This window comes from Antechinus flavipes, chromosome 3 (assembly GCF_016432865.1).
Source record: "Antechinus flavipes isolate AdamAnt ecotype Samford, QLD, Australia chromosome 3, AdamAnt_v2, whole genome shotgun sequence".
Lineage (NCBI taxonomy): Eukaryota > Metazoa > Chordata > Mammalia > Dasyuromorphia > Dasyuridae > Antechinus > Antechinus flavipes.
Genome location: NC_067400.1, coordinates 565,725,833 through 565,741,599, shown reverse-complemented (window position 1 = coordinate 565,741,599; position 15,767 = coordinate 565,725,833). Strand labels below are relative to the sequence as shown.

The window sequence follows — 15,767 nt, the reverse complement described above, 5'->3', positions numbered from 1 at the left end:
ATTTTTTTCTGCTTCAAATACCCCATCCAATTCTGTTCCCATTCTCCTCCCCCATTCTGCTGCAGCTTTCTCCCCCATGGGTTGACCTGAATCGGCATTTCTGATGGCTTAGCAGTTCAGAATGCAGACCAGGGACCCTCCTGGCTTTGAATGTAAGCTCACTTATTTGAGTATGGACCTCCCAGGGAATAACCAGTCAGAGGCTGCTCCAGATTCATTCTCGGGGAAGGAACGGAATCTCTTAGAGCTTTATCTGTAAAATGGGATACTAGCTATCAGCACAGGGCTGTTGGGCGGATCAAAAGAGATTGTGCATAAAATCCTATGGAAACATCTAAGCACTACATAAATTTCTCTATTACCAACCTGTGTGTGGGCTTAAATGAGTTGTCAGCTGATAGCTTAAGAGGGAACACTGTGACATTAAAATAGTGTTTACTGGATGATAACCAGTGGAACTAACAGTTGGAATTGTCTGTTTTCTGATAGGCTGACCTCCTCAAGGAATGAAGCTAAATAAGCAAAGCCTTCTGGAGAACAGAAGGACCAATCCTGGGTTTGGGAGATCCTTTTTGGTCAGAATAACAAAGACTAGAGTATGGATGGAGGAAATTATGGACATCCAAAATCTAGCAGTGCAGTCATGAGCTATAACTTTTTAAAACCTCATTTTCTTCATCTATAAAATGGGGGTGTCTGTACTTTGTTGGGAAGGTGAAATTGTTTAATAATGTAAAGGCTGTAAAGGCTAAGTTTTTTCACTAGCAGATATGACACCCACATTCTTTTCAGTAACAGCTGTCTACCTCCCTATGGTGCAGTGAGGCTTGGGGTTAGGGTGGTATTTAAGGTCTAACCTTGAGCTGCTTTCCCATATATAGCCTCTGGATAAGCCAGACTAACTCCCTCAGAAACATGAACTCCCTTATGGTTAAGAGACTGGCTAAGTGAAGTCAAAAGCAAACAGAGGGCCTAAGAACACAAAAGTAATTAGTTTCAAGCTTTTCAACAAGCTATTAAAAAGAGGTATTTTGGAGGCCAGGAGAGATTCTGAAAAGGATCTGAACTTAAAGCTGGTGGGTTAACTCACTGAGTTTGGGGTCTTAGGCTGAACATAAGCACCCACATTCTACAGTTTTAAGGAGCAAAATGAAAAGATACTGCCTGCCATTTTCTAGGTCTGCCATACAGTTGAAGAAAGGAAATGAAAAACAAAAAACATCAGAATCCTAGATTGCAATCAATTTCAGAAGATAGAACTGAGTACAGAGTGTCGCTAGCTCTTTTTCTTAATACTGGACTTGGTGGACTATAATTCAAAGGTCTGGATTTAAACCCTGGCATTGCTGTTAAATTGTGTAAGCCCTCTCCATTTTCTTAATTGCAAATTAAGGAAATTGTAATAATATTGACTTCATAAGGGTGTTTGAGGGGAAAATGCTTTAGAATCCTTAAAGTGCTATAAAAGCCTGAGCAGTTATTATCCTATAGGACTCAGAAATCCTTGTCAAAGGCAAACTGGGGAACATTATAAGGACTAAAGCTAGTTTTGCCTAAAATGGTTTCAGTGAAGATCCTTTTTTTAAATGTCTGGGCTTCAGTTTCATGAGAAGTAAGCTAAAAGATAGCATTTGCTATTATTTAAATAGCATGCTGAGATGTACCTGGGCCAGTATCTTAGATCCAAGTTCTGCAAAAGTGTTCAAACATTGTAGCTGTACTGTAGTCAACAGAGCAATGTATTGGGAGTCAAATGGTCTAGGTTCAAATCACAACTTTGCCACACACATCTTATCACAAAAGTCATTATCACTAGGCCTTGGTTTCTCCATCTGTAAAATTAGCGGTTTGGGATTAAGGGTTCTAAACTTTTGTGTCATGGTGGCAGTTTGAGGAAACACAAGGACACCTCAGAACCAGGTTTTTAAATACATAAAATACAAAGGGCTAAAGGAAATCAATGATAATAAAAGTTACCAAAATATAAAAAAACATGTCAATGGACCCCAGGGTTAGAATTCCTGGATTGGATGATCTCCGAGGTCCCAATCCACTTATAAATGCTGTGATGGGGAAATAATTTTATAAACTATCAGTTTTACTTCACCAGGATGATGCTTCCCTTCCAAGGCCACCGAGTTGACACTTTGATCTTAGCCTTCCTCCTCTAACAGTTGATTGCCATATGTGATTTTCTGACTGTTCTCCTTCCACAGATGCATATTATCATTCCTCCCCATTTTCCCCTTCTCCCCCCTCCTCCCCATCCCACCAATTTACACCCCAGAAGGCCAACTTCTAGCGATGAGACTCTTGGAGCTTTGCTAGTTGGGACCATGTCTCAGAGTACTAGCCTTCAAGTCAGTCAGACCTAGGTTGCCAGGCCCCCAGTGATGCTGTATCATTAACTTAGTCTTCGAGAACACTTGGGGAGCCAACTCTGTATCATGCTGAGGCATCAGAAGTGATGACATTGTCTTTGTAGAAAGGAAAATGCATAGGAGAAAAAGGTATGCTCCAGACATTTCTCCTAACATAAACGTTCCACTCTTTTGCTCCAAGTAATGCCTCTAAATACATGCAGTCTTAACTTTTAACTAAAATGTAATATAGAACAGTAGGATTTGGAATGAAACAAGAAAATAAACCACCCCAAAACATTATGACTGCAAGCAATTTTAATACAAAAATGTGTCTTGTTTTTAAACAGTTCATTGGTACAGATTTTTGTTTCTGTCTCAGATAGAACCATGTGGGAGCATCAGACAGTGCCATGGTTGGTCAGAGCTGTAGAACAGCAGGGAACACACAGCAGCTTTGGACGGCTCGTCCATCCTCCTCATGGTCGCTCAGTCAGTTGATATTACCATTAGAAAACAAAATAAAAACAACAAAAAGTAAAGATACAAGTGAAACAGGACTCGATAGAGAGTGTGCTGGTGAGATTTCCTTGTAGGACAAATGGGTTAGGTTGTCAGCTTTCCAGATATGTTCTGGAGAAGCTGAATGACCATTTAAATAAATAGCAAAAAAAAGGGGGAAAAAAAAAGCAGGTGAATAAATCTGAAACCCAAGATTTTGGGATCAGGACCATGGCTCTCTGCCCAAACAGGCCAGGATATTACCAAGCAAGCTGCAGTTTTCTGATCCTCCTGTCCCAAGCAGGGCTTTCCCCAACAGGACTGTCTGCTTTTCCAGCAGCCTCAAGATGAGCCCTGTTAACAGTGTTCATGTGACTTTTAAACACTCAGTGATTGAGACGGTAGTTTAAAGACAGCACTTTAATGAACTTTTACTATAACATGTGCAAATCTTATTAATTCAAATGAACTCCCCCTTTTCTTCAGCTAAAATCACAAAGTTAAAAACGATGGAAAAAACCAGCTGGAGGTGCCCTCCCTCTCCTCACGCTTTTGCTGCTTGAGGTGTCTGTGATTTACAAAAGGAAAAAAAAAAAAGAGTCCCTTCCACGCTGCAGGATTCTCTTTTTTTAAATATAATTTATCTTGCTGAGATAGCAAGTCAATTTTATAAAGATGCATTTAGGAATAATCCTAAAAGATAAAGCAGGTTCATAACCCTGCACCGCGCAGAAATCCTATTTATAGGCTTTTTTTCCCCTCTTTTAATACATGTTCACATCTTGACCTTTTTTACTTTTGTTTCTCAAACATTTCAGTTTCTGACCCTCCCCAGTCAGTACTGGGGTTTCTCAGAAGGCAAAGTTTATCTACATAAATATTCACATGAAAATAGTAACTTACAAAAAAGAAAAAAAAATAAGGCAGCTTCATAACACAATTATTCTTTTACACTTTTAACAATATAACTTCTCCCATTCAGAATAAATATACACCCAGCATACGGAGCAGGCTTAGAATCGGATGCAGGCTTGGTGGGGGAGCCGTTATCGCTTTGGGCCTGGAGTCCTGGGGGAAGCTGTGGCGGTTTTCTTGGACATGGTGGGGATTTTGGAAGGCTTCGTTAACCCTCGCCTGGAACTGCCTTGGCCCCCTGCTGTGCTGCTCTCAGATGTGTCTGAACAAGCCGACTGGGTCTCCAGAAGGTCAAAGTCGGAGGCATCACTTCCTCTTCGACTGCTTGCTCGACTCCCTGTCCGGCTTCCAGCACGACTTGTGGGCCGACTGGTTGTCTTTTTTGGATCTGAAATTTATGAATGAAACCAATCAACATTTATTAAGCACTTATGTGCCAAAATGCGGCAAAAGACAGCTCCTGCTTTTATTGGGCTCATGGACTAAGGGAGAGACAATGTGCCAACAAATACTTATCAATGAGCTATTTACACGATAAACATGAAATAAACAGAGGGAAAGCACTAGTATTATGAGGGCTGGAGAAGGTATCCTGTAGAAGGCAGGATTTTAGCTGGGACCTGAAAGAAAGTCAACGTGGTAAGACCTGTGTTTTGTGAAGGTGATTTCGCAGGATCACAGACTTGGAATTAGAAGGGACCAAAGTCTTAAATGCCCTCATTTTTATCAATGAGGAAAATGAACCATAGAGTGGAGAAGTGACTTGGTCAGGGTCCACAACTACCAAGTGTCAGCGATGGGACCTTCCTGACTCAGGCCCTTCCTGTCTCTCTCCAGCACTCAGTCCTCACAACCATGACCCTTCCTGCTGGGAGCCTCGTTCAGCATTCTCTTTCTACTCAAATGGGTCCCTTAGCCGTCACTAGTTGGGGAATAGCCTTGGAAAGAGCTCACTATCACGTGTTCATCTTTCAGGGCACAGATTTCTTGTGTCCCCATTCCTGGTGCCCAATGACACAGGACCACATAGGAGAATTTACTTGTAAATGGTGTCTTTTAATTTAAGGAGCTAAAAATTCCTTTCTTTCTCCTAGTCTACTGTCACAGTGAATGGGAGAGACAGGGTTATCACAAGAAACTATCAGGAGAGACAAGCTGGATACAATCTGGGTTGAACTGATGCTGTTGAGGGCAGAGAGTGGTTTTATTATCAACATGACGACCAATCCAGGAAGGGTTCCATTACAGGTCAGCAATGAATTCTTTCTGACCCCTGGTGACCAGCTTGTGTAAGTGCAGTAAGGTTTATCATTAGTGCAGCATTAGAGTTCAGTGAACTTACCAGCCCGATTGGTTTTGGCACTGGTGGAGACTGGAGAAGAACTGTTGCTGGCATCCCCAGTAAGAGAAGTCCGGCTTGAATGAAAAGCCGGACGTTTCAACTTGCTACCTGTGGATGGCATCACCTTTGGGGAAAAAAGACATTGTTACTAAATTCACTGATACTGATGTGACTTGAAGAAGCATTTTTTTTTAGCCCCTGCCATAGAATTTTTATTATAGGACTACCTTAAAAAGCAAATTAAAAGTTAAGGAAAACATTTTTTGGTTGTTGCTTCAAAAATATACATTTTGATAGTTTAGCAAATCAGAATTTTCTATCATTTTTACAGTTTCCATAAACATTCAGGAGCAAGCGGTTGAAAGTTTTCTCAGATTTTCAGAACCACATTAAGAATACTGTGGTTTAACTAAAAAGAGAAGGGGTTATGAAGGGAAGGGGAAATGGGAAGAAATTTTAAACCTTATAGGTCAAACTTCTTTGATAAAAAGCAGAAAGATAATTTTCAGTCCAAAATGCCCTAATATGATTGCAGTTAGACTTGATCAAGGAAAGCAGGAGAGTGGAAAGCCAGCAGACCAGGGGGCTAGCTTTATTGCTAAGTATCTGGCTGACTCTAGATCTGCTGTTTCACTCCTGTAGTGTACCACCTTTATGTGCAAAATGAGGATAATATTTGCCCCTATCCTGTCTTCAACATCTCCAAAAAAAAGATGGACATAACTGAGCTTTGAAAGGAAGAAATTAGAAAATGTTCAGTTGCATTTAAAAATTCCAGACTGTACTGAAGAAGGGTGGATATGCATTTAGATTTAAATGCCATTCTTCCTGCAACATGTTCTCCCACATTATTCAAAACAAATTATTTAAATGTTTTCCAAGACTTTTAAGATGTTCATTTTATCAGAAGAGAAAAATAACCCAGCAGGACTTTTCTGGGTTATTGGTTTTTCCAACAAATCAAGAGAAAGTTGAATAAAGCAGAGGTTATCCATTAAGCCCATGGAGCCAAGGTCCTCCAGTCTAAGTGGACAGAGAAGCCCCAGTTTCAGAAGCCGCCTTTTTCATTGGCAACATTTCTAAGTCATACTGGCTTAGTATGACAGCAGTCTGAAGTGTTCTTAATTCAATTTAATTTTGGCAAAGTGAGTTAGTTACAAGGTGACTATTACAGATTATTCAGCTGCAATGGGTAAAGTCTTGATAAAATGAAACTTCAGCCACAAATTAAGTTTCACCTATAGACTTAGAATTTACACATTATTTTGAGTTTTAGACTTTCTTTGATTCTCATGAAACTGGAGCACTAAAGTAGGCAGGCAGCAGGATAAGCAGATCAACTCCTGTGATTCAAGTGGCAGCTAATGATAAAAAATAAAAAGTTTGTGCTTTGATTTAAACTGGGCAGATTTCCCAGATCAACCCCAAAGCCCAGTGAATGCCCAGGCCCAGAGTTCTGAGGAGATGGTTTCATTGAAATTCCTGACACAGGAAACTGATGCTGCCTTAGCAGGAGTACAAATGCACATTTTGTGAAGAGAGAATTCTGAATTGAGAGAATCAAGTATTTTTATTTCTCAAATGCTGCCATACCCAAAAAGTGTTCTGATATTTGAGTTATAGTGAATCAAATGGTTTGTGAATTCAGATCAAAATACAATTAGGCAGAATCAAAGTTGAGGCCCAAAAGATCTAAAGTAAGATCAATATGGAGCCCAAAGCAATTTCCACTAGCCTCCCTGGGCTGCTCCAATGCTACAGGCCTTGGGGCCAGTGGAAAGCATGCCAAGGGAACCCATCCCAGCTAACATTAACTACTATTATCATTAAAAGCAAGTTAAAAATCAAGTTATACATGCGTAATTGCAGAATTTCAGGTGTTAATAACTCGGCTCTTGATTAGATGAACTTTTTTTTTTTCATGAATGAACTTCATAAAAATATTATTAAAAATCACAGAATAAATGAAGCCATCAGAAATTGTAAACTTTTTTTTCTGGCTGTATTTTTGGTGTGATTGTAAAAGCTACTACTGACTTGGTTTTCTGTCATATAATCAGATTATATGGTTCAAATTTCTTTAAATCCGAGTTAGAAACTACTGAAAAACAGTTCCCTGTGTGAACTAGCCACGAGAGCAAGTGCTAGGAGAAGAGAAGAAAAGAGAGGAGAAGAGGGCCGCTGGCAGGTCAGGGAGAGAAGCCACTGGCCGCCTCCCCTCGGCACATTGGTCGTCAGCCAGAGACGCCATACTCTACCTCAAAACCGGGGAGCTGGAGGTCAGGAGGACCGCTGTCCCTGAGAGGGGTGCCAGCTTTACTGTTTACCAACCAAGGTTTGTCATAACAGCGAGAGGACTGATGTGGAGTCTGTGGAATGGAAATCCAAAGGGGGATGGAATGGTTGGACATGGAATAGAATGGGGCCAAAATGGGACAGAAAAGCAAATAGAGGATCCTGAATTTTAGAAAAATGGAGACAAAACCAAGAGGCATCAGTTGGTCTGGTGAGAGGAAAGGTGGCAGCTCTTCTTCTGCAGACTCTGCAGCCACACAGTCGGGAAGCAGGAGAGGATCTGTGGGCTGCAATGGGGAGGACACGGGGAACAAGCAGAGCGCTGAACATGGCCTTGCAGGCCCAGCTCCTGGGGGTTAGGAGGCGCTTGGTGAGGCAGCTTCCAGTCTGTTCCTAGCACATGGGCATGGCTCGTGGCAGCCCCTAGGCAGAAGGCAGGGCAGCCCACTATCATGTCCAGAACTTACCTTGGCCCCACTGGCAGGGGTTGCTGGAGAAGATGGCATCGAGGCACAGCTGTGGTTACTCTGGCTGGCACTGGAGCTAGATCGGGTAGGGGAAGCTGCTCGGGAAGACGGCTTGGACCTTCGACCCCGGGATCGGAAAGGTGTCATTCCCTGAGACACACCCTCAGGTAAGATGAATTTCTCCCTAAGTTCTATATTAGTTCTGCCTCGTGCTTTTAAAAAAAAAGGGAGGGGGTGTGGGAAGAAACACAAAAATATACTAAAATTAATTTTGAACATTTTCCTGATTCCCATGACAATGCTCAACCAATCAAGTCTTAGGCATCGCTGATGCATGCAATATTGTCGGAAGAAAATCCCACCCTTCCTTTAATGAAATTTTTCTTATCAGCATTCTCATCCATTACTATCAGGCATCCTTGTTATTGGGGTTCCTTGGAGGGGTCTATACATCCTTTTCCTAAAATGTTATTTCCCAAAATAGGATGGAAATGTATTGAGTATTACTATCCAAAAGAAATGACAAAATGCTAGTTTGTCATAATGCCAAGGGTAAACATATTGCACTGTGACAAACTAAATATCCCCTTTTTCTTTCTTGAAACACATGTATTTGAGTAAACTACTCAAATTTTTTTTCCACAACATTAAATATAGAAACGGAGACTTAATATCCTTCACCAATGGTGTCAAACTCAAATAGAAACAACAGATCCCTGTGAGGCACATTGAGTTAAAGAACTATAAATTCACATTATCTCTGTTGTACTGTAATGCTATTCTGTCAAATAAACAGTTTCCAGCTTGGTTCTGGCCCAGCTCAGGAAACCTGAGTTATACTGCATTTAATACGTCTGGTTTTCACAGTGTGGATTCAGATAATGGTAGAACTCAAGAAAGCAGGATTTTCATTAAAAATAAAATAAATTTTTTTTAAAAGATGAAGATACTTCAGACAGATCAGCACACAGTGACTTACTTAAGGAATTACTAAGTAACGTGGAGAAAAAATTACTAATCATATGGAGAAAGAGAAGCCCTACACACAATCTGCTTATTGGGAAATATGTGAAAGCCAAATATTCAATGTGAAGAGAGACAGAAGAAGGAACACTGAGTGGAGGGGGTCTTGGACAAAAGCTGTCTCCATCCTACTACTGCCAACAAAACCAGGAATCAATTTAAGTTAAAAAGCAACTAGTTTAGTTGAAGCAAATCTTTAAAAAAAAAGAAAATTGTGGCTGGTTTTTAGGAGATGAAGGAGTCTCCTGGTCTTTCCCTTTCTACCTCTATTTGTTTCTTCCTAAGAAAACTTTCCCATTCCAAGTGCCATATCAGCATTGTGGTATGGCAGAAAGAGTTCTGGTTGTGGAGTTAAGAGAACTGGGTTCAAATGCTGCCCCGGACACTCGCTGTCTATGTGGCCATGGACAAATCACCAAATGTTTCAGAATCTCACGTGGTCCTACTATCTGTATTATATCTCCCACAGGGTTGCTAGGAGGATTGATTGAATGATGGAAGAGTCCTGGATTTGGAAGTCCAAGATGCTGGTTCACATGATCACCTCAAGGCCTCTGGGCCTGAATGTATAACTGAGCTTGTTCTGACTCATCTTGGAGGTCCTCTTTCAATTCAAATAGTTTAAGAAAAGGGCTTATTAGATGCAAGCTGAAATATTCTTGTTCCTTTCTTGTCCATATATTTTTCATTTTCTATAATCTCTCTTGGATAATACCACTTATTCTTCCACTTTTCTGCCCAGACTCTCAGCACTTAAACATACTACTCATTCTGGTGTTTGTCACCACGGTTTTGACTGTGTGTCCTGTCTATCTCTGTCTATCTCTCTCACGCTGGACATGAGGAGTCAGAGGACCTGGGTTCAAATCCTAGTTTTGTTGCCTACTACTTAATATGATACTGGGTGACTAACTAACCTCACTGGGCCTCCCACTGCTTGAATTCCATAAGTCAATAATTTTATATGGTCTGTGAAAGCAAAGATCTAAATGGCCCTAGGCAAAAAAAAAAGTTTAAGGAGAGAATGGCTATGGATACAAGTTAATCAGGTAATGAAAGAAATGATAATCAGGGTGACAAGAGTCAAAAGATTTGGTTTTTTTTCAGAGAAAAAAGTGATCTCTGTCAAAGACCTCTTTTCTAATTGCAGCTCATCTAGGCCTATCCTCGGTAGGCAGTATTTCATGCACCAAAATCATTATTTCTCTATTACTCTTACGACAATGTCAGTTTCTAGTGACAGATTATCCTTAATAGTCCAGGATATCTACATCTTAAAGGAGAATATCTGAGGAGGTAATACAAAGAAATGGCCCTAAAGGTTGAATTTCGTGCATCTGAGTTTTAACATATATTACTTAGAATTAAAAATCATCTTATTGTCAAGAGACAGTAAGAAGAAGGGTTCAAAGGGAAAGGAAAAGATTTTCAAGTGCTAAAGGAATTGACAGGTAGGCGAGGAGCTGATGACAAATGTTCCTGAGTCTCAGTCAAAAATACTACAATCCGGTGACATGAATACTAGAAGCAGGGAGTCAACTCTAGGGGAAGAGATAGGAAGAAGTGGAGATTGGAAGCACAGACCAAGCCAGACTCCATTATCTTGTCTTTCAGTGTGAGTGATCCAGCCTTTATATTTTCTCAATGAAAGTACTAAAATGTTTTAGAAACTGATAGGAGCTAATGTTATTTGGAACAGCACACCACTGGGTCTGGAATCACGTCATTTTTTTGTACCTTTACTCAATCTTATACCCTCTCCAAGTATGTGGTAAGTGCCTCTTGAATAAGATACTTCAGAAAATAGAAGTTGTATGTTCTTAAAGATCTTGAAAGACTCCACATTACATAGGTGGCCCAAAGGTGAATGGATATGCACATGAGTAAAGTGCAAGTAAAACGACTATTTCTAATTATGAACCAAGCACAATAAGTGGTACATGACTAGAAAAATGTGTGATCAAAAGATATGGGCTCGTCACATAGCAAGGAATAACAAATACAAAATGACTTAATAGTCATGAAATGTAAAATAATCTAGAAGAAGGTCTCATCTTCTGTGGTCACCATGGACAAAGGGCAGGAGATTTAGAACAAGAAAACATTTCAGAGTCTATCTAGCTCCATGTCAGATTCAGTGAACATAAGTTCCTTGGAGCCAGGATTAGCTCTTTCCATTGAACTCCACAGGAAGACATGTCAAATTTGCAATGACAAGAAAGTTCTCACACTGATGAGTTTGGGGATTATTAAAATACAGATATAATTATATATAAATTACAGATATAATTATGCCAATGAATTCAAGGATGATCTTTCAAAATAAAGTGTTAACATATTTGCAAATAACAGTAGTGTGTTTTAACTCTGAATTCAAGTAGGGATTACACAAGGGGCAGAGAAGGGAAACAAGTGTTGGCAAAACCTATGGTGTTCAAAAATCATTGCTGGTCCATCTGGAAGCCTTAATGTGAATTCTTAAAAAACCAGTGATTTTTGGGCTGCACAGAAGGGAAAATAAATATTATAGATGCTGCATTTGAATAATGATCTCATATTTGCATCCAATTTCTCTGGAGTAGTAATAATTAGTTGCAGAAAAATTATACAAAGATAGAATCTTACAACTCTGAGATACCACTACACACCTGTCAGATTGGCTAGAACGACAGGGAAAGATAATGCAGAATGTTGGAGGGGATGTGGGAAAACTGGGACACTGATACATTGTTGATGGAATTGTGAACACATCCAGCCATTCTGGAGAGCAATTTGGAACTATGCTCAAAAAGCTATCAAACTGTGCATACCCTTTGACCCAGTAGTCCCAAAGAGATTTTAAAGAAGGGAAAGGGACCTGTATGTGCACGAATGTTTGTGGCAAGTCTCTTTGTAGTGGCCAGAAACTGGAAACTAAGTGGATGCCCATCAGTTGGAGAATGGCTGAATAAATTGTGGTATATGAATATTATGGAATATTATTGTTTGGTAAGAAATGACCAGCAGGATGATTTCAGAAAGGCCTGGAGAGACTTACATGAACTTAGATGAAAAGCTATTTATAAGGTGGTTTTTTTTTAAACATCTGAGGTTATCTGCAAACTTCAAGAATCTGGTTTTTCATTATGTGGGTATCCCTTCCACTGGAGCAGATCTCAGCTTCTCCATATAACCTAGAAGATGATCTCTAAGAGCTGTCGTGACCAAAAATGCCATTGCTCTGGGGAGATCAGACTTTAGCTAGGCAGACCTTGGGGACAAATCTCCCCTTGTAGCCAGGCTCATGTTCTTTTTTTTCCTGGTTATACACGTACATTCATTTTTAAAGAATGTATTTCTGGATCAATTCTGATGGGCGTAGCCCTCTGCAACAATGAGATGAACCAAATCAGTTCCAATAGAGCAGTAATGAATTGAACCAGCTATACCCAGGGAAAGAACTCTGGGAGATGACAATGAACCACTACATAGAATTCCCAATCCCTCTATTTTTGTCCACCTGCATTTTTGATTTCCTTCACAAGCTAATTGTACACTATTTCAAAGTCTGACTCTTTTTATACAGCAAATTAACTGTTTGGACATGTTATACATATATTGTATTTAATTTATACGTTAACATATTTAACATGTATTGGTCAACCTGCCATCTGGGGGAAGGGGTGGAGGGAAGGAGGGAAAAAGTTGGAACAAAAGGATTTGCAACTGTCAATGCTGAAAAACTATCTATGCATATATCTTGTAAAGATTAAAAAAAAATTTTATTAAGAAGGTCCAAAAAAAAAAAAGATAGAATCTTAGAATTAGAAGGAACCTCAAAATCTCCCTAACGTTAATCATTTAACACTCAACAAGCACTTATCAAGTGTTTACTATGTGTCAGGGATTCCTACCTAAAATGTGAATCCCTTATAGAAGGGATCCCCTCTATAATATATGTATATTATATATATTATATATATATATAACATATATATTATATATATCCCCTCTATATATAGAAGTATATAGAAGTGAGAATCCCTTCTATAACATAATGTATGCATGTGTGTACACACAAATACATACATATACACATTCATCTATACATATACACACATATATACATCATCCCAGGCACTCTTACCAAAGAAAACTACACAATCTCAGCCTCAAATTTAAGTCTTTTGTCCCACACCTAATTAAAAGTTGACATTACCATGGCTATACCAAGATGCCAATGCCAGGAGGCTGTCCCATGGCAAGCTTTATTGGCAAGGGTACCTACTCTAATGAAGTATTTTGGAGCTAAACAAGAATATGTCAATTGCTTGTCATATGTCAGTTTGAAATGGTTATAGCTGAAACTTTCCCCAAGAAAACAAATCATGTACAAGGTCTGCCCACCTTAATTCAGTAGCCTTGTCATCTAAGGCTCAGAAAACCCCATCCTGTTGGTTCAGTCCTCACAAGTGAAGGGAAGGAAGCAGGGCCTGCATAAGATCCATTTGACAGTCCCCAAACAACCTCCTGTTTACACGATGCCCAGGCATTTTACTACGTTCTGTCCTAGTCCTCAGTTGTTGATACTTTGTGTATGTCTTTTCCTATATATCTCATCTATCATTGAAAAAAGGGTTGTATCATTTTTGTAAATCCCCTTCTCGGGTAGATCATTAATAAAAAGGTTGTAAAGCTGCTGAAAAGGGTCCTGGGTTAGAAACAATACAATCTGTAACATTTCACTATTTTACTCCATTGAGGCCATACTTCTGTAGCAATATATGAGATAGTTTCCCTTTTTCTCAAAAGAAAGACAAACTAAGAATATTCAGCAGAGAGAAGGTAAATAGGATGATCAGATGATAAGGTCACACAATTAGCACAAAATATCAAGTTCTATCATGCTGGAATCCAATAGACTCTGGAAAGACTTTTTGCCAGACTTCCCAAGCTCTTTATATGATTAAGGCTTGGTTCCAGATCTTTTGATTTTTCCTATAAAACCCCTGAGGTATTTAGGGGACCTGTTTTAAGGTTCAAGATAAGCAATGTCTACCTTATTACTTATCTCCCTAAACCTGCTTGTATATAAACCTTTAGAAACTTCTGCCAAGCACGCGATTGTTACTGACTAGCTGAAAATCTGGGTGTCAGCTTGAGTTTTTTCTTCTTCACCTCACAGTCAGTTATCAAGGGTTAACTCTTCTACCACTGCAGCACTGCTACCATCCAGCTTTTTCGTCCCTCTTCTTTCTCTTTGCTGTTCCCACTCATAGTGGAAACTCTCATTTCTGCCTGACTGGATGATTAAAATAACCTCCAAATAGCCTTCTCTCTCTAATTCATCCTTCATAGATTAATTTCACCTTTTCAGTGATTGGGTAATGTCATTCTTTTGATCAAAAATGCCTATAAATGCTTTACTCGGCATTCAAGATTCCCCCACTGTGATGCTGCGGTACCTTTGGGATTTTATCTCACACTGTTCCTCATCAGATCAAGTACTGGGTCCAATGAAGGGGTCCTGACTTGTCCTGCTTCCACATTTGCTCATTCTGTCCAAATCCTTAGAACAGCTTTTTTCTCCCTCAACAACTAGTTAATTCCCTAAGTTATCTTTTAAAGTTCAATTCAAACACAGCCCACTAGTCACTTCCTTCATGCCTCAAAAGGTACTTTATTCACACGTTTCTTATTCTCTTATCATGTATTACTTTGTAATAAATTTGTCTCTCCCCTTCACTTTCTTATCTCTTCTTCTGAACTGTGAATTTCAGGTCTGGTGCCTCAGTCGTGAGCAGTATTCTACAGACAGAAGATATTTCATAAATACACAATGAATTAAACTGAATTTCTTTGGTGTTCCTATTTTGATCTGAGAATGCCAGAGGAGGCTAGCCGAGTACTCTGCTCTTGGATACTGATCCTGCAGGAAGAGTCTACATTCATTTCTCAAGCATGCAGATATTAAACAGAGGCAACCCAAATGCCACAGAGAGTAACTTTTGGGCTCTTCCAATATAGATATATACATTATATGATGAAAGAGAGATGATGGAAAAATAAGCTTTACTTAGGGGAATCATTTGGAAAGGAAGGAGTGAGGTTATACTTCTCACAAATGTGAGAAATTCAATACTGTGCCTGATTTTGCCTGAAGGGAAGTTCAAGAAGTACTTGTTCCAAGAAAAAAACAAACCCAACATTGTTTGACCATGGGCACTACTGATCCAGGATGCCAAGTGAAAACAAGAGAAACAAGCCATTATGGATACATTCCAAAGTTCTTCATTTGAAAGATCTCTCAACTCCTCCTCCTCCATCCCCTCTAAATGCTCCCAACAGTATTCAGTCACATTACATGGGAAACATTGACCCTTAGTTTTATTATCAGTCAACAAAGGTATCAATGTTTTCAATTTAGTAAGTGGGGCCAATGTGAAAGGAGTCATTTTGGCCTCTAAGCTCCCCAGAGAATGAATCCCAATGGCCCTGCTTTCACTGTAATCCTGAGTGCACTGCCAGCCAAAAGAGGCAAGAAAGCTGCCACCGTGCCATGTTGTTCATGCACCAAGGCAGCCAAAGGAGCAAAGCTTGGCAGATGAGTGATGATGAAACTAAAAGGCCAACCTAAGGGAGATTGACTGGCCACCGAAGTGCTGGAGTCGGAGCGCTTTATCTTACTTCCAGGGTGGTGCACTGAAACAGAACACACACGTACAAAGAAATCTGCAGACAGAGCTGGTCCAGAAGGAGCAGATGCTGTAAAAAGAGCAGGGCAGGAGGGGTCTTGCACACCCACATGCAGCTCTGTCATTGGGCTAGACGACGAGGGTCCCCCACCCCCCAACACCACCACAGCAGCTGCCAGCGAGAGAACCT

At 40.0% G+C, this 15,767-nt stretch overlaps 1 protein-coding gene across 2 annotated transcripts in view; it reads right to left on the bottom strand.

Moving 5' to 3' along the window:
• Positions 1-2,660: 2,660 nt before the first annotated feature.
• MACF1 (microtubule actin crosslinking factor 1) overlaps positions 2,661-15,767 on the bottom strand; it is a 401,373-nt gene continuing 388,266 nt past the window's right edge. Inside the window, exons 96-100 of one of the 2 annotated variants that reach the window (XM_051987752.1) lie at positions 15,516-15,584; positions 7,881-8,092; positions 7,377-7,487; positions 5,119-5,242; positions 2,661-4,164 (exon numbers count right to left, since the gene is read on the bottom strand). In XM_051987752.1, the coding sequence (XP_051843712.1) occupies positions 3,908-4,164; positions 5,119-5,242; positions 7,377-7,487; positions 7,881-8,092; positions 15,516-15,584 (773 nt within the window). In that variant the 3' untranslated portion in view covers positions 2,661-3,907. The remainder of the gene's footprint in view (positions 4,165-5,118; positions 5,243-7,376; positions 7,488-7,880; positions 8,093-15,515; positions 15,585-15,767) is intronic. The other variant, XM_051987753.1, reaches the window with a different exon arrangement.